Source organism: Barbatula barbatula (genome assembly GCF_947034865.1).
Source record: "Barbatula barbatula genome assembly, chromosome: 6".
Classification (NCBI taxonomy): Eukaryota; Metazoa; Chordata; class Actinopteri; order Cypriniformes; family Nemacheilidae; genus Barbatula; species Barbatula barbatula.
In genome coordinates, this window is record NC_136765.1 from 12,500,071 (window position 1) to 12,526,629 (window position 26,559).

At 37.5% G+C, this 26,559-nt stretch overlaps 1 protein-coding gene across 1 annotated transcript; it reads left to right on the top strand.

Annotated features, from left to right (window-relative positions):
- Nucleotides 1-273: 273 nt before the first annotated feature.
- On the top strand, nucleotides 274-26,559 carry dtnbb (dystrobrevin, beta b; the record flags this gene model as incomplete). Its single annotated transcript, XM_079457908.1, has 18 exons — nucleotides 274-340; nucleotides 660-740; nucleotides 2,542-2,755; nucleotides 2,828-2,913; nucleotides 4,122-4,276; nucleotides 4,400-4,505; nucleotides 4,663-4,829; nucleotides 5,868-5,992; nucleotides 15,174-15,248; nucleotides 20,822-20,915; nucleotides 21,174-21,259; nucleotides 21,406-21,519; nucleotides 22,644-22,740; nucleotides 23,018-23,038; nucleotides 23,823-23,982; nucleotides 25,695-25,784; nucleotides 25,859-25,912; nucleotides 26,510-26,559. 18 exons carry the CDS (start codon nucleotides 274-276, stop codon nucleotides 26,557-26,559), a joined length of 1,842 nt encoding a protein of 613 aa, XP_079314034.1.

The following is a 26,559-nucleotide window of genomic DNA, read 5'->3' on the forward strand; positions in this document are numbered from 1 at the left end:
GTAGGCGCTTGCGTCACCTTATCTGAGACCCAGCAAGCCTGACAGGTGAGTAATCGAGTGCTTAAGAGTGTTCTGTGGACTGAAGTTATTTAAAAGGAGTTTGCAGAAGATGTGTTTGGTTATCACAATTAATATCTATCTATCCATCCATCCGTGTTTCGGATGGTATTGCTAATATTTGCTCTAGGCATTCTTGTCATGTTGGTGCGAGTTGTAGTTTCATAGGACAGTGCTTAAGCTGTGGTATTAAATGAACCTTATGTGTCGTGTAGAATGATTGAAGAGGGAAGTAAAAGCAGTAAGGCCATGGTGGAGAAGAGACAGCTCTTCATGGAGATGAGTAAGTTGCTTTCAGAGCTGACAACAACCCCGAACATTTCCTACACAATGCATTATACACACGATATACAGCAAACACATACAGAACCTTGAACCCTGTTCATCTGTCACTGCCACAAGGCAATTCACTGGCGTAGAGACTGCAGTTTTAAATAAAAACTGATTTGAACAAACTGCAGGATCGAATTGATGGTTCCAGTAGAACTGCCAATATTGTAACTTGAATATATGTAAAATATGTATAACCTTTTTTTGTAGCTGTTCATGTTTGAAAGTAACTTGAAAGTAACAATAAAACTGGTGCGTGTAATTCTCACCAGGGGCACAAAACTTTGATGTTATCCGTCTCTCAACGTATAGGACGGCGTGCAAGCTACGATTTGTTCAGAAAAGATGCAACCGTAAGTACTTTTTTATTTGATTTGTGTCATGAAAATACTTTATTTAAATAAAAAGCCCACGACAGGGCGGACAGAAAATAAACAAGAACCAAGGGTAGAATGAACACTAAAATAAAACACTTCCCGCGAGGGGGCAAAACAAGAACTATACCGAAAATAAACACTTCTTTGGGGACAAGGCTGGAACAAGGCGGAGTAGGATACGGGAAAGAGTCAAAACAAACCAGCACGGGACTGAAGACAAGAGGGCCTTAAATGGGGAAAACTAACAAGGGATAATTACACTGGGCAGAATACGGGAAACAAGGGGGCGGGGCCAGGACAGGAGAGCACATGAAACGAAGTGACCACAAAGGCCACGTGCTTCCACACAAAACACAACAAGCACAAAAGACATGGTTCTGTCTCAACCCTGTCCAAAAAACTAGAAAACACCTGACAAGGAGGACAGGATCATGACATATTTTGTACATTCTCAAATGCCATTAGACCTTATCCTAATTTAAGGGGTAAATCATTTGTAACGCTATTTTTAACAGGGCTGTCAATAGTTTGACAAAAATGATTGCATTATTACGTGATGTGATTAAATCACAATGTATTGCACACAGCAAATCAATAGAAATTCCCTCATATGAGAAAAATTCAAAGACATTATTCTACTGTGGACGAGTAAAGCATCGGATATATTACAAAAATGTGGCCTCACAAGTCAACATGGCTGTTTTCCAGAGCATCTAATATAAGCCTGTCAGTGACCTACAAACCCCAGCAAATGGGTTTATCAGTTTGTCTTACACATTCTTGTATTCCTATATGGACCATAACCGAGATATTATAAACCATGATTGTGTTAATACTACACTTTGTAATATTGTAAATAATTCACCACCTGTGATTTAAGACTCACGGTGGTTACAAATACAGTTTCCTTGCACTCATATTTTCATTGTGATTCACTGGCCAAGAACAAGAGAAAACACAAAATAATCTAAATTTAAGATAATTTTGAGTGAATAAAGGTCAATATTATTATTGTGATTTGTTTCGCCACAATAATCGCTTGGTGAAAATCGGATATGTTTATATGGGAAGCTTCGGCTGTTGTATTGTGTTTCACTGTTTTTTAGTAGCTCACACATGAAGCTCAGAGTTTTTAAGATGCTCTATCAAGATAACAGCACTACAACTTTAAAACGCATCTACCCAGACAGATTCTGAATTTAAGAGAGATGTTTCCTAAAACTTGGACGACTAGGATTTTTTGAATTTGCTTCTCCACTCAGTGATGCCTGCACTGAAAGTTTGGGTTACAAAAAGGATCCGGCGGGAACCCAACTGGCCATGGCATGCACCAGCTCGCCCTCATTTGGCTGCGTAGTGGAAACTTGGCTTCTGGGATCATATATTATTTGTATATTTAGGCAAAAATGCAATGCAATGTTTTCAGATATTTAATAAAGCAAAAGAAAACAAGTTATTGTTCATGTTTAAACAACACAATATTCATTTGAATGTGTATTTTATGATCAGTTAAAAATTAATAAATGATAAGCCTTTTCATTTTTTGCATTCTCTCAGTCTTTCACATTGCCGTTGGCTGACTTTTTCATTCCTGATATTTGTTTGTGTTGAAATTCAACAGACACTGGACTGAAATTGCCACAATACATGATTAATGTATTGATTAAAGGCAAAACTGGATTGGTATTGATTTTTCCATATCTGTACATGCTTGTATCAATAGTTCAATCTTTTTCCCGAGTCCTTTATTAAGATACTTTCATCTTCCCCATCACAGTTCACCTAGTGGACGTGTGGAACATGATCGAAGCCTTCCGTGATAACGGCCTGAGCACATTAGACCACAACGCCGAGATTAATGTGTCACGCCTGGAGACCATTTTGTCCTCCATCTTTTACCAGCTCAACAAGCGGCTGCCCACCACCCACCAGATAAACGTGGAACAGTCCATTGGTCTGCTGCTGAACTTCATCGTGGCTACTTATGACAGGTGCGAATGGAGTTTTTATATGTAGGAAAATGGCTTAGAATATCTTCTGATAATGTGTTTTCTGTGTTTCAGTGAAGGCCATGGGAAACTTACAGTGTTTGCCATGAAGGCAATGCTAGCTACCATGAGTGGGGGTAAAATACTTGACAAATTACGTTGTGAGTATTATACTACTTAAACAGCTATTCAGAGATGACTTACAAAGAAAAAAGAAATTCCTAAGAGACATCAAATGATGGGAGGTGGGATTGATAAGCATTGAGTGTATTCTAGTGGGATGTAACTTCTCTCTGCTAAATTATTAATATGCATCTTTTTAAGAATTATAAGTACACAGTAACATAACACATACCTTTCTTTGAAGACACGTGCACAAGCTTTAAACTCAAAATGATAAACAGCATGTGTTTTTTATCCCCAAATTTTCACTGAGTGTTTAGTGCCCTCTTGTGTACATTCGGGGTAAACTCAAAATTACATTCTGAAGTCCTTGTAAAATGATCATAGAGATGATTAACAAAATGATTAGTCCTCCCAGTAACTTGATACATCTTATACATTTGATTAGAAATGTTAAATTTGATTACATTGAAAATATAATTATAATAGAAATTAATTACATAATTAGTAAATTTAAAATTTAAATGTGTATTTTACACGTTTTAGCTGCGTATAAAGTAGTGAAATTTTCTAATTCAGTTGTGTTGTTATTTATTTATTTGTATTTATTTCTTATTTAGTCTTGCCACAGAGCGTGTAAGACCACTGCTAATGTGAGATATGCTTATCGTTTGCTGTAAAGACAGATTGTTAAATGCCGCATCGCTCCGCTGTTGTCCTTCTGAAACCTTGTTTCAACATATTTCGTGATAAAAGAATGTTTTGCCATAGGGTCTAAGTCATTATTATTAGTCACCCTTTATGTGTGTGGCTGGGGTTTGAAAATATCAAAGCAATAAAAGCGTTAAAAAAAGTGCTTGTCTACTGTGACAACACAGTGTTTATCCAGTGACAGAGTACAGTGTTTTTTCCATTTCCTCAAAAACAGCGAATTTGGACATCTGAGGCTTCGAACGGTCAGCGACGGTCTCAGAACACTCGTCCTACTTGGACAAAAGCGTCTGCTAAATGAATACTGTAAATGTTATACCAAATGTGTTTATCTGCTGTTTTAATATAGTTGTGATCTCATTTCAATGGGATGAACTTTTTTATCTCGCAGTTTCAATTGACATAACTAATATGATCCTCATGCATCATATATGATATGATAAATGAAACATGCATTGCTGATTTTGTAAATGCTCTAATATTTATTAATTTCTTTCGTTATGATATTACTTAAATTGACTTCTTTCTCCTTTAGATATATTTTCTCAGATATCAGACTCGAATGGGGTGATGGTCTTTGCCAAGTTCGACCAGTTCCTGAGGGAAGTGCTGAAGCTCCCCACGGCAGTATTCGAGGGACCTTCTTTCGGCTACACGGAGCACTCTGTGAGAACATGCTTCCCTCAGCAGGTGACTACACTAATCTCCCTCAGATAACAGCAAGAGTTCCTTTAAAGCGATTGGGATCTTATTCCACCTGTCTCTGAGTCGTACTGAGAATGTACTGAGAATGTCTTATCTGTTCTTTGTCAGAAGAAGATCTTGCTGAATAAATTTTTGGACGTGTTGATGGCAGATCCACCCCCACAGTGCCTCGTCTGGCTACCTCTCATGCACCGACTCGCTAATGTAGAGAATGGTACGAGCTACTTTTGGAGGAGTGGGAGATTGCATGTTTTTTAACATGTATTTTGCATCGTCCAGTGTGTCTGGACGCATCTTTGAAAACGAATGACGTAGAACGTGGAATATTGGGCGACAACAAATATGTGTTAACATTTTTTTATCTGTCACAGTCTTTCATCCAGTGGAATGTTCGTATTGCCGGAATGAGAGCATGATGGGTTTCCGGTACCGCTGCCAGCAGTGCCATGGCTACCAGCTTTGTCAGAGCTGCTTCTGGCGCGGTCATGCCAACGGTCCCCATAGCAACCAGCACCAGATGAAGGAACACTCCTCATGGGTACGCACTGTCTCTTTAAAGCCCCATTGCAATGCATTGGAACGCGCAGCATCATTTGATGTGTGGACGTAATTTCAACGGAAAAATGCTGAGGGCGCAAGACATCGTGACCCCGCCCCCTTTTAAAATAACTAATAGAGATTCGTTTACGGCACACAGTCAGCCTGGCAAAACAGCGTTATAGCTACAGTGGTCTTATGAAAATAATATGAAGATCAGTGTTACTAGTGATGGGTCATTTGTCATTAGAACTTTGGTGAGAGGTGCACGTGCCAGACTGTCAGTTTTAAACGCTTATATTTTCTAAATGGGAATTTTGTCTGCGCATCTGGGGCATTTATAGACGAGCTTAAGGCTAACTTATTTTTAATAAAATAAAAAAACGTTCATTTTTTATTTCACTGGGGCTTTAAGATTTATGAATAGTTCTTGTTAGTAATACAGATTAGTATTATATTATTGCATCATTTGTTTTTCTCTCTTTGCTGTTTGCGCGGTGCATAGTACGCTGATTTTCTGTAAACACAGGCTGATGGCCTAACTGTATCAAATTTGCTGAAATGTTTAGTATACAACAGGGTACTGTATCCCACAATTCTATGAGCTCACCCTTTGTATTGCATTTGAAACAAAGGCTTCACACAGAAACTTCAGCACAGATAACTAAAAAATATTGTTTGGTATTTCAAGAGCTTCATTTTTTAACAGCTCCATTGATACGATTTTTAACTATTGTCCCAGAGCTCAGTCACACCGCTGGAAATAACATCTTGGAAAACGATTCGCGCTCCCTCTCAAATCCAATTATAGAGTTTTTTTTCTTTCTTAATACCGCCATAAAGGTTTTATTTTAACCTCCGAGCAAGGATTTTGCTGAATCAAAAATATATTTTATTAAATCTAAATTAAATGATGTATAATAAAATATTCTGGTCGAACATAAGAAGAAGGTACTTTCGATTTTGTTTGTGTGAAGAATGTGGGTATGAAGTAGTTGTAGTATTTTAGCTTTTTGGTCTCGTGCTTCTTATTTTGCAGAAGTCTCCAGCAAAGAAGCTCAGTCATGCCATCAGTAAATCTCTGGGCTGTATGCCGATTGGAGAGCCCCCTCACCCGGTTTTCCCAGAGGCAGCTGAAAGACCTCAGGACCTAGTGCACACCACGTAAGTCTCTGCATTCCCAGCTCTGGACTGTGTGAATGAAACACGGACAACAAGTGGCTCTCCATCGCAAGTCTTAGATTTCCAGGTGGTTGCGTAGACAGGACAGTTTTGTCTGACTGTGATTACATTTAGCTTACAGTCGAGTGTTTTCATCGTACTAGATTGACAGGGTGAGCAGGACTTGATGCTTTTTTACATGGCTACTTGTCGTTTGAGTAAATTGCAAGACACAAAATGTTGAGTTTATTAGCTATTTTACAAAGCCTCTTCCTTTCAGAAATGTCCTTTCCTAAATGTTATTAACAAGGCATATTTATATATTTTATTTATTAAAAGTAAGGTTATTTGTAAGGTCAAGATGAACCGCAGTAGCCAAATGAAAGTGTGTCATTAGTTTTGGCAGATGTGACGACTGACCAATCAGAATTAAGTATGCTGTCTTATATCACAAATACATGCATAGGCTTGAGCTAACAATGAGCTAACAATAAGCTATATATTTGATGTTTTAAGTTAAAATGTCACAGAGTTTCATTATTATTATTATTATTATTATTTATGACAGGATTTATTATGGAATGAGCAGAATTAATTTATTAAAATAATTGAAGACAGGTTTCATTTAGTTTGTTGCGAGATAGATTGAGAAGGCTAAAGAGGTCATTTAGTTTTTTGAGGGATAGGATGTAGTAATGTAACTAGTAATGTCCTTTTAAAGGACTAATAAGTAATTTTATTACATTAACAGAGTAACTTGCCCAACACTGCTCCCGGTCCTCCATATTATTTATCTTTGTTCATGTTAGTTCTCTAAAGCTAACAGACATAACAAATCTATTAATCCATCTATTAGAAAATGTTGAAATAAACATGAAAACAAATAATAAATGCTACAGAACAATTGTTCATTGTTAGTTCATGTTAACCAATGTAGTTAACTAATCTTAATAAATGTAACCTATAGTGTTTAATGTATCTAATTCTATTGTATTTAGACGCTCTCCTTCACCTGCTCAGTGACAAAGTTCATTCAAGTCTAGTCTACACAGTTTTCAGGAAGCATTACTACTCATCATTGTCAAGGAGACAATTCTCATGACAGGAGATGAAGATTTATATAACTTTTTATCATGACTTCATTTGGAGATTTATGGGTTCTGATGTAATAATGTCGAAGTTTACGTACTTGAAGTTTTAAGTTTAAACGTCGTCACAAAGTTTATTACAAAAATCTTGACCATTATGTCAATAATCTTGGAACATATTTTGAATAGTGAGAAACACACTGTACTGTTCACATTCAGATTGCAATCAGGTCATAATAATTACAATCACGTCCTCTTGTCTGTAAAAGTTCACATTATGTTTCTTATTACTATAGCAAGATCGAGAGCGAATATTGATCTACAGATCCGTCATGGGAAAGAAATGTAATTAGGAAATGCCAAGAAGAAAGATACTGCGTGTAAAAAAATATATGGGTGCAGTTTTCTCGTTTGGTGCATTATAAATATCGGGGACTTGAATCAATCTCAGGCCTTCACAGAAACCCTGGTCTTTAAGTAGTTTCATTAACTCACACATGAACTTGATGATCGATGAAGTCCATAAAGTCACAGTACATATGTGGAGGAAAAGAAGAGCAGATTTACAATATTCATTTTTTTATCAAGTACCAGCGTTATTTGATTATGAACCATGTGATGTATCATCAGCTCGGATAATGACTACAGGCATTTATATTACTATGCCTTTAATGTTTGAACTGCGGATGAGGGATAGACGTATATACAGTTGGGTCCATCAATATTTGCACAGAACTACATTTTTTGATATTTTAGCCTAGTTATTATCTAGGAAAAATGCATTGTAATGTCATGACACTATAATGTACTGCATGTACTGAAGTCAATAGTATTTTTGTATGGGTTTCTGGTGAAATAAGGTCTGTGATTGACAAAACCTCTAAACTTTTTACGACATAAAACACACCAGTAATACTTCACCTTTGATTTTTTAAACCCTTTTCTGTGTCTTGAAAACACCATTTGCTAACAAGACGTTATTGGGGCGTTAAACATCATCTTGCATAGATATCTCAAATAATACAACATGGGCACAAATCTGTGTTGGACACTGGCAATTATAGAAAACAAATGTTCATTTTTACAAACAATGGCGCTACGCTGAGCAGCGTACGGTGTCCGGTGTGCGACCCCCTTAGTATTGATGCTAACGTTTGCCTAGAAAAAGGTGTCATCCCTGCTCTAACTCTATTACTCTTAATATTGAGGTGGCAGTCTGGATCAACACTGTTGAAAACCCTGTCACCAACATCACACCTATCTTGTCATAGTGTACCCGCTTTGTTTATGCCAAATGGACGTATGCTATAAAAAACAAGATCCTCCAGTGTTAAGAACTCTCCTAGACAGACTGCCTCCTATAGGGACTAAAATAATAGCCAAAGTGCACTGTCATGCTCCAGTGGCGTTTCAGACTTGGCAGAGAATAGCTGCACTAAAACTGATGGATTTCTAAATTTAATGGAAGCCGCCGATAATACCTGAGGCACATCCCCTTGAGACTGCTTCTCTGCTGATCTCTGTTGAGACGTACCATCTCTTTAAATCAAATGTTTCCCTCGCAGACATTCTCTTTGACCCTTAATGTCTGTAGCAAGAGATGGTGGATGTCTGCCAACAAGACAAGTGTAAATATTTTTAGCCCACAGACTTTTTCGGAATCCTTTTAGGAGTCTGAAGGGAATCAATCCAAACATTAAAGACAACATTCAATTAAAATGTATTTCATGTTTACATTCCTGTTTATACCGTAGACGATTTTCACATGCACACGAAAGAGGAAAAACATGCTTTTCTTTTTTTCTTGTATTACCAAAATGGATAACATGCTGAGCCACTGAAACGTATTCTGAATCTTCTTTTGTTTTGTGTGACATCATCGTTTCCTCTTTTCCAACCACATGCTCCCATACTGGTTTGTGAGACACGCTTGTCATGATCCAAAACAATAGAGAAAAAATGTATTACAGTTGTAAAACATGCTTGAAATGCATTGCACGTTGACAAAGTCCTTTTAGGGAAGTTGTGCAACTTGGTGGCCATGTTTGCAACGTGCCTCCGGGCAGTTGGGGCAGTTGTTACAAACAAGACGTGAATGGGGAATACTCTACAATCGCTGGCTAAAATCCCAATTAACGGACATATTTATAAAAAAACATTTCAAAATGACGTAAACGGAACCAAAGCGTTTGTTTCCTATGATCAAATTGCGCTTATAGAAACTTTCTTTACTTGTTGCTTTAGATACTACGCATGCGTAAAGCTTCGCTAGGGCGGCCATATTGAGAGTCGCGTTCCTCCCCATTCATTCTAATGGCCGTGACGCATCTTGTTTATATCAATATCTTTGCTAACAAATGCAAGGAAATTAGTTATTAGAAAAAAGGTTTTATTACAGTAACACCGTTCTAATGGGTCTGTCGGGTCTCGCTGCACAGTGTGGATGCATTCGAATGCATTCTATTGTCTTTTGCCGTGTCGCATCGCACCACGCCCGGTGTAGACACGGTGTAAAGCAAAATTAAATGTTTTAAATAATCTTTAGGCCAATATTTTATTTTATTTCAATGAATAAAAACATTTTAATAGGTTTAGCTTGAGTTTAATCTATGCTAACCTTGTGTATCTCATCTCATTTCAGTGTACGCCATTGTAAATATATTTGTAAATATCAGTAATAATTCATTTTATAATCAATATAAGTTTATGTGTGCACCAAATTAGTTAAATAGACAGTTTTCTATGTAGATCAATAATAATATAAGAAGTCTTATTAAACAGAGTTTAATTTTCAGAGTCACAGTCCTCAACATCTAGAAGAGACTGTGACTTAAATATGACATTTTCTCGGAACTCACTGTGACTGAAGATCACGTTTGATCTGCTTTCATCAAGTTCTATATTTAGTTAGCAAATTCAGATTGCTAAGCAGCTAAAACACTCTTGAAATATCCGTTTGTCACACTCAAATACCATCACCTGCACATGGCTTTTATAAACTGTAGTTAGTTCTGGGAAGTCTTGTTCGATTTTCCATACTTGCTTCCTATTTACGGACAAAGACAAAGACCAAAAGAGACTTTCCCAATGCTTGCTTTAATTCCAAACAATGGAGTGCCTGTAAATTATTTCTGATAACAAGCAAAAGAAACTGAGAAGAACCGCTTCTTGGCAAAACTTGCCTCTCCAACTGCATATCCAAGCTCAACTGCTAGATACAGTATCAATGTCCAATACGGTTTCTTTAAATGCGACAAACCTACAGGACCCACCCATTCAACAAATTGTTTAGTTTATAAAATTACATACAACAAAATTAAACAATTTATATATATAAACAATTTCATCAGACATGCGCACTGGGACTGCAGTTAAATTTCGGTCTGTGTTTGGCTAGGGTCTAATAATATAACTCATTCTATTAATTTATGTTAATATTTTTTAATAATTGTATTGTCTTGAAATTCGTTATATTTTCATTTTATTAAATGCTATTTGTTATGTCACACAGTTTTTATTTGTATTTATACCCCTTTAAACTGTTTGTTTTATTTATTAAAATGAATTTATAGATTTATAGCCCCTCCAGAATTTCGGGCAGCCAATGGATCGGTGCAAACATTTCCGACTGCTTATTACTACACCTCACATTCGGTCGGCATAGACATAGTGTTTTCTCTGACCTGAAGGTTATATCCATCAACGCGATCCAGCACATTCCACTGTCACGCGCTGCAGAGTCAGTGCTAAGGAAAACCACATCCGCTCAACCCCATGAATCAAACAGACACTGAGAGCGTTTTAAAATGGGACGTATTTCTCTGATGAACTGCTGGGATGTTGTTCTGCTGACAGCTGCGTATGAGGGCTACAAAAACCTGATGTTCTCAGATCTGACAGATTGAGTTCTGCAGGGCGGTCTGAAGCATAGGCAGGCACAGATGTCTCAGACTAATATTCAGTGGATATACATGTAGCTAAGCGGCGCAGAACATATCGTTTTTTAAATCATCTGCAGAATGTTTGTCGGGTGCGTGCCGGTAAAAACAGCTTTCGTCCAATGGATTAAAGCTTTCGTGCAATGGAATCGGATAAGGCTGGAGATTTTTAATGTGGGGACAATATGAAACAACAGGAATGTGACTGACACCGTTCAATAAAAGAAGGAACCGGAGAACATAGAACAGCTTTTAATATAATAAACAAACTATAAAACGAAAGTAAAATGCACACAAACATAATAAAACACAACATGAAGTCCAGGCCTGGTCCTCTCTCGCCCTTCCTCTCTTACGCTTCCGGGCTCCTCCGTGAGAGATGCGAGACCGGTGCACGCACAGCTGACGCTTGTTATCACTCACGTTACCGACCTCGCGCCTTTCCTTCACGGCTCTCATCCCGCCCTGCTCGCAACATACCCCCATCGCCCCTCGCAGGTACTCCCGAGACTGCGCTCTACTTTGTCTTGGTTTGATCGGATTGTTTGGGCTGAGATGAATTGATATCCAGATATAGTGGCTGAAAGTGATGAGATGGTACAAGTGAGCAGTGAGGTTACCCGTTTTACTCTAAAGCGATCTGACCAATGCTATTGTTGTACAAAGTGTTGCTCCATGTGAGCATTGACTGGAGAGAACCACTTAAGTTTACCCAAAATACCTTTATAAGGCACGGAGGGTTGCATTACGATTCTACCAAAGTGTGAATTATTCAGTGACTGCAGGGTGACCACCAGCATAATATTTCTGTGAAATGTAAATCTGGAATATAGTGTTTACCTTCTCAGGTGACCCCAACAGCTTATTATCTAATGTTTGTGGTTTCTACAGGTTTTAACGGGGGCATGCAACGGTGTTTCATGCATTCAGCTTGACATGGTCAAAAACGAGTTGGACGTATGACGTAGTATTTCTGTGCTCGATACACTCCCCCAGCGCTCATGTAGGTTTCGGAAAGTTTTTTTCCAGCATGAAAATCCATTTCGTAACAACGTTTCCTTGTCCCTTATTGGGCAATTCTCAAGGAAAAGCACACCCTCGGCAAGGCGAAAGAAATAGCCCGTCCACGCATAAACCGTCGAGCGAGACCTGCTGCTCTTTACTCTTGCAGTAGTGAGAGGTGCGTGTTTGTTTGTTCACGCCATTTTAGTGATGTGTGTTATATAAACGGTGGATATAACGCTGGATTTTGAGATCATTTGAAACTGATAGATGGCGTGGTCGAAGTGCTAAAAGATGCCGGACATTATCCGCACACGGTAAGTAAACTGAGTCATATGTCTGTTTGCAGTGCTTTAGTTCCACCCCATCCCCCCCCGCATGCGGCGTATGGCGTATTTTGTCGGAAATAATCGTACAGCTGTATCTGTCTTTTATAAATGTGATCAACCTAAAGACTCAAAGGATATTTGAAGGGCGAGATACTATTCTGTAAGGACTCAAGATTAACGTGAGACATGCAGAAACTGTCTGAGTTATGGCCACTTTAAAAACACTTAAAAGGGAAAGGTAGAGTAGATTTTTTAAGAAATGCTGAGAGGTTTAGTGTGCTGCTGTATACAATATACTGTGCATTTACAGTTGTGTTGTTTGGTTATCTTTATATAGTGCGTTTTTATGAATCATCTTTGATGATATCTGGTATACAAATGTATTTACAAGGCGGGCGAAGCATACATATGTGCATTTGACAGCTTCAGTTGCGTAAAAAATCGAAACTAGCCTAATGACCGTAATGTTACTTTCGTAAATAAAATCATCTGAAGACTGACAGCTGAAGAACAGCTGTCTTTATCCACAGAAAAAACTGTATAAAAGTAGACCAATTCTACAGCAAAAAAAAAGTGCTTTAGTTTTACACATACCCACGTTCTACAGTGTAAAATATGAGAGTTATGTTTCTGTGTGGGCTACATTCTGTATGGATATTGTGGTGTAAATCAAACTCTCTGCTCCAGGAAAGGAGAATATTTGATATGGATGAGTTATGTGGGGTGCTCGGAAACAAAGGTTTGAGGAATGGGGACATTTTTAGCAAAGAACACAGTTTTCTGGGATATGAAATTGTGTGCGACTACAGAGAGCCGGCAAGGATTAGGTAAGAGAGAGAGAAAGAGAGTGAGAGAGAGTCTGGATCGTCACAGTGTCACATGACTGTAAGGTTTCCTTGGAGACAGCAGCGGTGTTGTGCATTGAGATGCTCCTTCAGCTGAGCTGACAGCAGAACTGGCAGCTGGACGGAGCGGTCACTTTTGGCGTCTCGTGCTTTGACAGACGGGTGCACTTTACCCTGCGGGAGGTGAGCGAGTTATTGGTTCGAATAGATTGTTCAGTCAGCAACCAATGGATACGCGTCATATTTAATGTGAGATTATAGTAAATGTGTCGGGGTGTTAGTGTGCTTTTAGAGATGCCATGTGTTTAGATCGGTGCAAGCTGTCAGCAGTTTCATTTAAGGTCTAGGAGAGACGCCCGCCGCTCGCCCGTCTGGATTGCGTTAAGATAGCATTTCACAAGCCGTGTGACATGACGCTAACAGCCACGGGGAATATTACACGGGGACAAATTATTCAACCATCGCGTGCGACCGCTGCTTTTATCAGACTCCTGAACTAGAAACCAACATGCTTTTGGATGTCTCTTTTGAGAAATTACATTTGAGAATTTTGGATTTCAGTAAGCAGGGGCTCGGATAACAAGGTTACCAGGAAAGACTTAAAAATATTACAGAACTTGCAGTGTTTGTAGGCATTAATACGAAAACAAATCAGAAAAGTCGGTAGTGGATGTATTCTTTTTTAGCTGTGCTCAGTTGTTTTGTGAGTCCAGTTTGCAAAAAATGATGAAATTTGTAGTAAATCGGGCAGTTTGTGTAATTTTGCTGTTTTCACTGTATGCAAGAAACCCGTAATAATGCAAATATTTGTAAAAATTTTGTAGTTCTGCTCTATGTGTACATACTATGTACTCGCTGTGTACTTAGATATTAACCCTTAAACTAAGCACACGTAGTTACCGGCATTTTGTTGTAGCTTTAGTAAACTTAGGTATAGGCAAAATTATGTGACAGTAGTAGCTTTTAATATTTGGGCAATGCCATCCAGCGTTATGGATGTGACATTTTGAGTCAGAATGTAAACTCTTAGAGAATGTAATTAACACCAATATATTGAATCATCTATTTATATTTTACTAAACCCCTGATGATAGAGTCCAGAAAAGAGAAAAATGTATATGCGTTGTGACAAAAAGTATGCACATTGTTTTGAGAGACGACATACTCCGTAGGAGGTGAAAATGTTCAAACCAGAAGCAACAATACCCAACAAATGAAGGGATGGCTCTTCATAGGACATAACACTTACTATATTTTAATTTTTATGCTTCGTTTTATGCCGTTATGGATGTGACAGTTCACTTACCTGACAATTATGCATTAAAAACATTCTTTAAAAATATAAGAGAAACATCACATGGGTATTTAAACCACCAAATATATCTGACCGATCAGTATGCTTAAAAACCTTAAATTATTTTATCTTAAACTTTTAAAAGTTATACTTATTTCGTGTTATTTTGTTAAGGCAGATAAAGCATTGTCTTCAGTAATTGTCTACGTAGTCTAAAAGCATTATCATTTATATATCATAATAAATATTCTTCTGAATCAATATGGACAAAAGTCTTATGAACTTCCAGGAGACAGTGTTTGGTACTCATGTTCAGAGATGTATTGTTAATCGGCGGTGTATTTACATCAGAATTGTTGGGCATCAGGTCCAGATAATTCCTGTGGATTTGTTTACTCACACAAATGACTTTCTGCAATGTCACTCGCTCCCGTTCCACTCAACCTTTTCCCATTTCTCCAGCTTTAATTAGAATTCTTCTAAACTCTTCGTCTTCCCGTTAATCTAATTAAATTTGGGCAAATAGCATTAAATTAAAAGTCTGCCGTCTAAAAAGCCATTATGACGGGAGGGTTTAATGTAGGTTAAAATAGCACATTTTGTGGGTTTGACACCTCCTGTTTGGACAGCCGTGAGTGGCATTTGTAGCTTTATAGATATGCTTGACTCAAACTCTGTAATTTTGCAGTCGACTGAGACCAGTGCCCAACAACATGAATGATACCATTCTCATTTCCTCTGGGGCGCCCGCGCCTTCCAAAAGGTAAGAGCTTCACACAGGCTCTGTCTGCATGCTAAGTGTGTGTGTGTGTGTTTAAGCCGCTCCACTTAAGCCTGTTATCTAAAATGGCTTGTTTTGAAAGGATGCCGGGTGCGGATGAGAGGAACGTCTTGGCGACTTTCTTGGCGCTGAATGTTTGTCGTGTTTATGGTATCTCTTCAAAATTGAGCAAAATGTTTGCCTTTCAAAGGCAGGAGACTAAAAACTTGAATCGAGAAATTGGCCCTAATGTCTTTAAAACCTCACGTGTGTCAGGCTGGGTTACAGCCCAAGGTGATCCGGAAGATAAACTCATAGGGAATAGAAATAGAGTTTGTAGGGCGGGCTTTTTTTTTGCTGTGGTTCTAAAACAAATGGCTTTGTTTCTAGTCGGCATCTGACCTTCAAGTGCAATATTAAACTCAACATGAACTTAAAGTTGATTTGTTTTCTAATAGACCGCCCTGATTCTGTTGTGCATGATTCATCATCATCCAAATAAATGTTTGTCTTTGTAATCAAAATTTCATTACTTGCTTCGCCTCTGAAATTGCTTTCTTGCCTGTTGTGATTCGGGCCAGAAATAATAATCATCCAATGGATATTAGTTATGGATCTGTTGCCTTAGGCTGCTGTTTAAAACTGTTATTTCAGATTTTTAAAAATCAAATATTTCATACTGTCCAAATGACTTCAGTGGGTCAATAAATGTCTTTTTAAGTGAAATAACATGTATGTAAGAGCATTTTTGGTGACGTGTAGGTTGGGTGTCAATGTACACAAACAGATCAGACCGAAATTCAATGAATTGTCAATAACTTTGAATCTCATTAGTTCTCACATGTCACATGACTAGTTTTCATATGCATATTTCATCACAAGACACACAAGAACCAACGAGAGTCAAAGTGACGCCATATGTCAAGGTCAAGTGTTCTCAGGTGTCACATGACTAGTTTTCATATGCATATTTCATCACAAGACACACAAGAACCAACGAGAGTCAACATGACACCATATGTCAATTCGTGTTTGTTTATTTTTGTTTATATCTGTGATGGCGTGAGGGTAAACGATGAGGGAAATTTCATATTTGGGTAAACTAGTACTTTAAAGTAGGGGCTGAATGCCCACCTTTCACAATCCTATTCATGCTTTTATGTTTTCAAACAGAAACATTTCCTCAATGAATATTTACTTAGATATATATTGTATTATGGAATTTCATGTGTCAGGTTCATCCCAAAATGAAAAGTCTATCATTTTTACTTCCCTTTTTATCATTTCAAACCTGTATGACTTTCTTTTTTCTATAAAGATAACTTTTTCAAAAATCATGTTTTTTTATTGTGTAAGTTTTTTATTATTAGGGCTTAAATAAAAAACAACTGCAGTTTGATTGATATTCATTGGAATGCACAATATAAAGATGTGACTTTTGAAGATTGATCTCATTTTGGAACCAAACTCTACATATATTGTTTTGTCTTTTGTGGAAGAAAGCAATTTCTAGTGCTAGGTTTGAAATGACAAGAGGGCGAGTAAATGATAATAGAAATTTCATTTTGGGGTGAACTATCACTTTCACATAAATTTCAGTATTTCAATACTAACTCTGGCACAAACATTTCATCACATTCTTCATTAGATCGCTATATTTACAGCAGCTGCCAAAGCCGCCCTGTCAGCCTGTGATGCTGTCCGCCTTCATTCCAACTCATATTGGAAATAAAGCTGTAACATTTGTTGGCATTATGTCATGCCCCCGACAGCTCGTAATATCGAGTAAATGCAAAAAATACTTACTGCGTCTCAGAGCAACGCATGTCGTGACAGCTAATCACTGTAATAGACCGGATGTGATACGTTTTGAAGGGGAAGAGTTTGTGTATTCTGCTCTAAATATAGCCCAGTGTCGAGGGTGGAACAGGTAACACCTCATCCTGCACGAAGCCCCTGACTTTAATGATCAGAGTCATTTAAAGAAACCCGACTAGACTCGACTCGGTAACCTCTGGCGATCGAGATTTGACGCATGTAAATCAGGCCAGTGGTCGGGAGAGAATGTCTGCGCCACATGTTCGTTTTATCTCTGCTTCTGTCAATGACTTGCCACTGGATATGAAATCGAAGACACAGACTCTTACCTTTGACGCAACATCACGGTCTTAGAATCGTGTGCTGTTTGTGAAAGAATGATGTTAAGTGCTGGTAATGGGGTTTTTGTTGGGGGAGCCAAAAATGTATGCACAATTATAATACACCCTGTTCTCATCTCCACCGTTGTTTACTGGAATCTAGGGAAAAAATCTTTGTTTTGGCAAGAATGGAGATGTCTGGGATACAAGGAGTGCTCTTTAGCATTCTTATGTAATTATGTTGGGTACGAACGGTCGCTATCAAATAGGCCTACGTCTGCTACTTGTGACAATTCTAGGGGTGACACCGAATAGATTCGATGCTTCAATAAGAGGAGCCTGATTCGACTACCAATCTCACAGTCGAATCTTCGCAGAGGTGTTATGCAACGGGGATCATGCCATTTTGGTTGTATGGGCAGTGGCGTAGCAGACGGACACGTAATGCGTAGCCAAAAATATAATTTATGATGTTATGATGATATTCATATCCATATTAACAAATAAAAACAAAACAAGAGGATGTACACATTGCTGCAAATGTTTAATGTGATCAAGAAAATGAACAGTGAGTCTAATCAAATGATAAATATATGTATATAGAAGTAATGTATCAATTATGATTATTTTAATATGCGAGTAACAATTGATTTATTGTTATATTTAACATTTTTACAAAAAAATTATAATATTTTTATATTATATTTATTACATTATATTTAATATTATAATAAGTGTTTTTATTTATAATATATATTATTGATATTTAATATGGAACATCAAATCTGTTGATTTAGAAAAGACAATCATATTTTTTATTTGAAACATGCCTTTTTTATGCACAAAACACAACAGCACACTACAACATGGAAAATATTTATAATACACCATACAGAGTCCTCTTACACTTTTTATTACGCTTTATGCTTGATTAACCTTATTAAATGACTTCCTTTGTAGTTTTAAGAACCAGACAGATTTATGTTAACTTCCACAATGTGATAAAATCATCCTCCTGTTCCGTTTCAGTGGTAACACTTAGTGCAAAGCTGACAAGAGTTCTGGATGCTGCTCAAATGGCTACCAGCCCTGTGTATAAACCTCATGGCCGTTCTTATGGTCTAACACTCAAAACCTCAACAACAACAACATTCCATGTGAAATTCTTATCGCCTTGAAATTCATCCAAACTCTGACCATGTCGGTTTTCAAGGACGAAAAAAACGAGAGCTCGTCTGCTGACACCTGCAGCATGCCTTCATTTAGCGGGTCGAGCTTTCAAGGGCAAGTGGCCTTGTGTAGAATTTATCGTCTGCTGGATCACGGCCAGTCCGTCTGCCAGAACGGAAATATAATTTTCCATTTGCTCGAAATTAGTTTTTAATTTGAAGTTAAGTGAGTATTGACCACCTGCCACTAGATATGAAATCCTAGACTCCACCTTTCAGTCACACCTCATGTGAGTATATTAAAGTGATAGTTCACCCTTTACTGTCATTTCAAACATGTATGACTTTCCTTCTGCAGAACACAAACGAAGATATATTGGAGAATGTTGGTTACCGAACAGCGTTTTGTGTCCATACAATGGAAGTGAATGGGTGCCGGAGCTGTTCGGTTACCAACATTCTTCAAAATGTCTTATTTAAAATCTGAAATCTGAGGTTGCCAAATGTTCAAATAGTTGTGTCTCTGACAAATATTGTCCTATCCTAGCATACCATACATCAATTAAAAGCTTATTTATTCTGATTTATGTATTTTGAAAAAATATCACACATTACAGTTTTATTATCACCTATTAATACATTTTGTCCAAAGTGTTTCTTATTTCTTTATTTATAAAACATTGCAATTATAAAACGTGGACCTATAGGTGTCACCTCCATGGCCTTACAGCTTCTGTAAGGGAACCATTGCACAAAGTAGTCTCTAGTGGATTATTATCTGCGTGACACTTATTATATAAACATCATGACTCTCTGCGGGACGTCTGGCATCTAAAGAGCCCTTTTAAAGAATGACTCCTCAGAGATATAGAGGCAGGTCACACAGACGGGGGTCATTTTGATTGACACAGCGGTGTAACGCAGGTCATTCACTATCCTGTATTATCAGAATAGACAGTCAAATGCCTTGAATGTTTTATGTTAAGTATATGTGATAAGTAAATGTGGCGTGTGCTTGTGTTGAATCATGGTGTCTAGCAGCCAGAATATAGACATTCACACATGTACACACTTGACTCGCTCCTAATTGTAGAACGCTTAATGAAGAAGGATAACATATGCTCCATCATCTGCTCCAGCCATATGCCAAACCCTATAACATAAGACCCGGCTACACTACAACCCTCACATACCCACACTCCAGATCCTGTACGGCTGTGTTCTAGATCCATAGAGACAGAGTGTAGCTGCTGTGAAGGTTTTTTATTATAACAATGGTTATCTACATCTTGAGGAAGTGTTGAGGAATTACAGGCGTTTTTTCAAGACGGCTTACAATAGTGAGGAAAACAATGAAGCAGTATTATGAATATTACATATTGGAGAGGGAGTTGTATGAGAAGTGCTACAAAGTTACAAAGACGCAGATATTTTTAGGGGCAATTTTTATTGAAAGATACTTTGAATTGCAAGGCTCCTATACTACAGTGTCACAGTCGGGTCTCATTCATTTCATAGTAAACGGATTTAAAATACAAAATATGACTTTAATAAATAAGTTCATCAAAATAAGTTTCAATAAATTCCAAATAAGTTAAGACTAAATAAATAAGTTTATTGTATATAAATGTATATAAGTGTTCAGATTTGTGTCCCTTTTTTGTCCCAGATAATCTGCTTTATATTTAAATACAATTTTGTCAATAAAAACATTATTACACAATTCCCTTCAAACTAAATTACTATTTTAAGTGCTGTCAAACGATTCATGTTGTATTTATAAACACATGCACGTACATGTTTATATATTTAGGAGACATGTTGACGTATTTACTTATAATCACCAACATTTTAAATAATAAATCTAAACGTTTATTCATTTTTATAATGAATGAATCGTTATTAATACAAAGTTTTCCTTAAATATATGTGCAGGTGTTTAAAAATACTAAATAAATACGCACACACACAAATATTCAAAAAATGTTTATAACAAATATATTTAAGAATTAATCATATGTGCTGCCCGAGTGTTTACATTTCGAGAAGCTGGTAATAACACATGTAATAAAGCATCAGGTTAAATTATGAGTAGCTTGTACTCTAGAAAGTTTCCAATTCCCTGATTTCTTTCTTCCATCATCAATCATTTCATATATTTCATTAATCCTGTTTATTTGAGAAAACACATCTGTCCTCATCCATCTAGCGTTTCATTACTCTTCTGTGTTTCTTCTGATTCTCTCTCTCTCTCTTTCTGTCTGAACAGTAACACTCTGGAGAGTCCCAGCAGACTGGATGAAGAACACCGTCTCATCGCTCGATACGCCGCTCGCCTGGCAGCGGAGGCCAGTAACTCCACTGTGAGACTCCGTCCATAACTACACCGATTCTAAACTTTACCAGACACAATGTCATGTCATCGAGGTCGCCAGAGGACACATTTTTGTTCAATATAATAACACGGAAGTAAATACTAAAGAACATGCACTATTGCACATCTGGCTCTTATCTTCCATAATTAGGCGGCGTATTGTTTGACGTGATGGGCTTTACAGCATCATTTTAATAGATTTTGCTCAGGATCAGTAATGTTGCCCTCTAATGATTTCTCTCTTCAGCAATGCCCTCCAACAGACCTGAGTTTTAACTTTGATGCCAACAAGCAACAAAGGCAGCTCATTGCTGAGTTGGAGAACAAAAACAGGTAGATTCCTAAATTATTAGCATCAATTAAATAATGATGTGCAACTTTTATGAAGCCATTGTGACTTCAAAGACTGTTATAATAAAATGTGAGTGCTTCCTTTCAGTATGTGCTATGTTCCTGTGTTTGGTATGATATGCATATAGGGAGATACTTCAGGAAATCCAGCGTTTGCGTCTAGAACATGAGCAGGCGTCACAACCCACCCCGGAGAAAGCCCAGCAGAACCCCACTCTACTGGCAGAGCTGCGACTGCTGCGGTATGCAACAGTTTAAATATATAAGATATAAATAACCAACCTAATGGACCTAATCTGTCCACATCTACCAACATTAATATCACTTTAAAACCATTGACTTCAGAATAACAGTTAAGCAAGACATTTGAGGTTATTGAAAGAACACAACAAGACATTTTAAATTGACTGGCTGGGACTTTATCTCCTGTGGTCATTGTTTAAATCACTTATATCAAGTACCTTTTATGGGCACCAGGAGGCATAAATGAGCCAAATGAGTTTGGTAATATAATGTTGGTCTCCAGCGAGTACTTTCCATTATGCACCGATAACACAGTTTTTTGCCTTATTGGATTTAAATGAGATGCAGTTTTATTGTCTGTAGTGTTTTGTATCAGTCTTTTCTTTAAGGGATCATTTTTAACATTTTCCATTTAAATGTTATGCTTTAAGGTGGTACATGACACTTTACGCAACTTTTATTTTGCTATTTTTACAGTATGTTCAATTCTTAAATTGATAAATAATCACTGCTATGACTGGCTGCTATTCAACTTATAGACGGTTTCATCGGACGCATGACTCGAAGTTAACTTCGATCGAACAAACTTTTTGTTTGTCGATCGGGTCGTGCTAGTGGTTAGTAATATAACCATTAATATATTATTTTTACATAATATTTGTATTAAATAAAACATTTGTTGAATTTGATTGTGTATTCATTTTATTAAATAAACAATTTGTTAAATGGGTCTTGCAACTATGTGGCATTTAAGTTTACCAAGAAATGATATCAACATTATTTAAAGAAAACAAATGTGTTTTCCCCACATATTTCCATTAAAAATATACTGTCATTTGGTGGGTTCTAACATAGATGACCATTGTCTAGGCGGGTCCTGCTGCAATGATATAATCACGGACATCGTTGTGGTGCCAATACTTGGACTCTTAATAATCGATTTTATAACTTATATTCAGTTTGTGTGCTCTGACAAGGGAGCTGTGTCTGCATAGTACAAGGAACCCTCTTTATTTCAAATGAGCAAAGAAAATACTGTTTTCCATCATACGTCCCATTTGGCAGTCATTGATTTTATGACGCACGTGGTGATTAAGTTATGAATCTGTGTATTTTGACGCAGGCACAGAAAGGACGAGCTGGAGAGGCGCATGTCGGCCCTGCAGGAGAGCAGAAGAGAACTCATGGTACAGCTTGAAGGTCTCATGAGACTCCTGAAGGTTTGAAACTCCTAGTTATCGTTTCTTAAAGCTGCAATCTGTAACATTTGCCTCTCTGTCGCCATCTCTGTTTGAAACATAAAATTGCAGGTCACTCTTTTAGGCGTGTGTGATTTATGTTTGTTTTTAACCAGAGAAAGTTTACAGTGAAACAGTGAACTGTAGAACGTACGAAGACATGATTTGTTTTTTCATTCTACACCTGCTTTCTCTCTATTGTTTTCTGGCTCTCTCTCCTGGTTTCTCACGTGTCTGCTTTCACTCATCTCGACAGCAGGATGAAGAGCAGAAGCAGACGGTAAGTGTTCTGAAAACTCAAGCATTTCGGCGTAAATACGTTTGGTCACAGTTGCAAACAGTTTAACATATGAATTGTGTGTTGTAAAACAAAGACGTTTTGAAAAGCTGACAGGTTAATTGGTTTTGTTTGGAAAAACGTTCATTTTCCACTAACTTATATAGCGCTTATACAATATAAAGAGAGTGATTTAAAGGTTTAGTTCATACGAAAATGAAAATGTTGAATTTGAAAAATGCATTTGCATAGTTATATGACCTTATCCTTCAACATACACCATTCAACACCATAAAGTTACGTAATGAGAATATAGTGTAGATATCTGGTCAGCTTATCGCAGGCGCCTCGGCCTCATAACGCGGACATGAAGCTCTCATTTCCAGTCAAGCCCTGCTGCTTCGTTCTTGTGACCCAGCCGGATGGGGCGAGCCAGACGTCTCCCTGCCAAATATCAGAAACCTGCTCTCCTTTCATCAGGGCTAAGCACCTCACGTCTAATGTGACTGCAGTCTGGCCAGCCATCTGCTGCCTGGCAGCGGTCCACAGGCTCTGTGCCCTGCACCAGTCTGTAGGACAGTGCGCCTCTTATCTTACGTCATTTTGCTCTTTTAATGGCACTCGCAGGCGTTTTAGTGAGCCAAATACTATGCAAAACATACGCTTAAGAGACAACTCCAAAAATTTGCATTGAATGTCTGCACTAGTTGTAGCCTTTGTGGGAAGCTTCAGGTTGCTGCACAGCTAGTTTAATATCTACTAACAAGCTTCCCTCGCCCTCCTGCAGGCTCCGACGGGGGGCTCACCCCACTCGTCCCCCAGCCACAGTGCCAGCTGCACCATGCCTATGCCCATCCGCTCCACCTCGGCCGGCTCAACCCCCACACACACACCGCAGGACTGCCTGGCAGGGGTCGGAGATGACGTGCTGGATGCCTTCTCTCAGGGTGAGGAGACTGCACACGCGCATACACATCATTATCACTCCTGCCATAGAAAAAACTCAAAGGTTTACGGTTATCAATTGATAGACATCAAAGATATATGGAATAACACAAATGTAAGTTTGGGAATTATGTTGCGACCAAAACAATTATAAAGTAAATCAACATTTGTTTGCCATCTTTAGTGTAGAAATATTCTCTTGGCATTTTATTACATAACTTCTTGTGGTCTCCCGCTGGGATGGTTTTTAAATATTCAAGACGTTTCTATCTATGCAGAATCTTATATGGACTGATTTTTCTTCATTGTTCAGTCAAAGTCGTACATTTTGAAATCATTTTAATGAACTACTATTTTAGTTTTGTAATAAAAGAAACTAATATATTTTTGAACAATTATGTTTTTGTCCATAAAACTAGTATCAGACGTTTAAGCCAATACCTTCAAGTCAAATGATTTGTAAGGTTAAGAGAAAACATTTTTTATAACTGTAAAAAGTATAGCCTGTCTGATGTGTGTATGTGAGTGAATAACTTTGACTGCCTACTGCATAAATGTAAATAAATGTAATAAAGCAACAGTTTCTGTTATCAATAATTCTCATATTTTTCCAATATTGTTTCAATATATATATATTTTTCTTATAAAATATGACTTCTTTTACAAACTGTTTTTTTAATTGTATTTATTTATTTATTTTTATTTTAGGAAGTTGATAGTTGCTGAATTGTTTTAACAACGACTTTACTAATACATTTTAATTATGTCATTATTTACTCACTCTAACTTTGTTTTTAAACCTAAAACCTGTAATTTGTTTTACACGGAACACAAAAGATACATTTTATATCCAGACCAACGATTACACAATTGAAATGACAGAAAAGCACATGTAGCATAATCAGAATCTCACACCTAGAATAATCAACTGAATTTCTGGTAGACCTTCTAAGAATCAGTAACTGTTGAGTAATTTTAGTTGAATTTAATACAATTATTATACAATACAATAAAATATTATTATTAATATTAATGGATATTCGTATAAATTAAATGTACAATGAATTGTTATATTATAACCAAACATCCAAGGAAACCATCTATGTGACTCCGTAATGTAGATTAAAAATCTTCACATCCCCCTGGCTCTCCTTGTGACGTTCAAGAGAGGTGGTGAAAGCAATATTCCTTTTCTTAGCAAGAGATTAATTTCAGGCAAGATCTTTGAATCATTCGGTTAAATTCAAAAATCTCATCTGGATGTTTTTGATTGTATCAAATTCATAGCATTTGACAGCCTACAGAAGGCTGAATAAGTAAGTGAATAACACCCTTAACTAGAGTCTGTTTTTCACATAAAGCTATTAGACAACTTGAAAATACTAGCGTAATAGCGTACGAGCATTAATTTTATTGGTCAGGACAGTGCTCCTAACATATGGGACAACTGCGCCGTGGGAGACCCGAGTTCGAGTCCAGGCTCCGCGTCCTTTCCCAATCCTACCCTACTCTCTCCTCCCAATCACTTCCTGTCTCTCTCCATTATCCTCTAAAAAAAGACTAGTTCTTCAAATATGTACTTTCTGTTTCATGGAAGAAACAAAGTCAAACAGGTTTGGGAATACGTGAGGGTGAGCGTTGACAGAATTTTCAATTGTACATGAAATCTTAAGGTCACGATGTTATGATCTAAAGACTATCTGTTTTCATCCAGGTGTACCAAGAAATCTCCGTAATGATCTTTTGGTGGCCGCAGACTCCATCACCAACACCATGTCGTCACTCGTGAAAGAACTTCACTCAGGTGATCTTATGTGCTTAACTTGTGTGTTCTGTTCCTGATGTTTACGGTTATTGTAACATCTGTATATCTCGCAGTGGATGACGGACTGGAGGAAGAAGAGGAGAACATGCGTAATGGAAGAGAGAAAGGTGAGGCTGTTATAGTTTTATTAAAAAACAAATGCACTTGTTCTATCAGAAATAAGTCAATTTCCCTTTTAATATGCTTGCAAGATATTATTTAAAGTGATAGTTCACCCCAAAAATCATTCTGTCATCATTTATTCACCTTCATGTCGTTTAAACCCTGAACGTGACTATTTCTTCTGTGGAACACAGAAGAAGATATTTTGAGAAATGTTTCAGTGGTTTTGTGTCCATACAATGAAAGCCAATGGGGACCAATGTTGTTCGGTTACCAACATTCTTCAAAATATCTCCTTTTGTGTTTTACAGAAGAAAGAAAGTCATACAGATTTGACATGAGGGTGAGTAAACGATGAAAGAATTTCCAGTCCCTTAAAAAGGGAATAAACCGCAACGTTTTCCAGCCAACAGCATGTGGACATTAGCTGTCTGTAGTTGCTCGGATTGATGAAGGCCTCTTTTCTTTCTTCTAGCTGAGTCAGAGTAAAAGAATATAGAATAATTCATGTAAGTATGAACGTGTTGATTAGTCCAGCCCTAAATGCACATGCTAAACACATAAAGAGCAAAGCCTTAACCACAAATCTGTGTTTTGTCCAGTGTCATCACTGAAGCATTCTGGGAAAAGGCACTCCACCCCTTCATTCTAA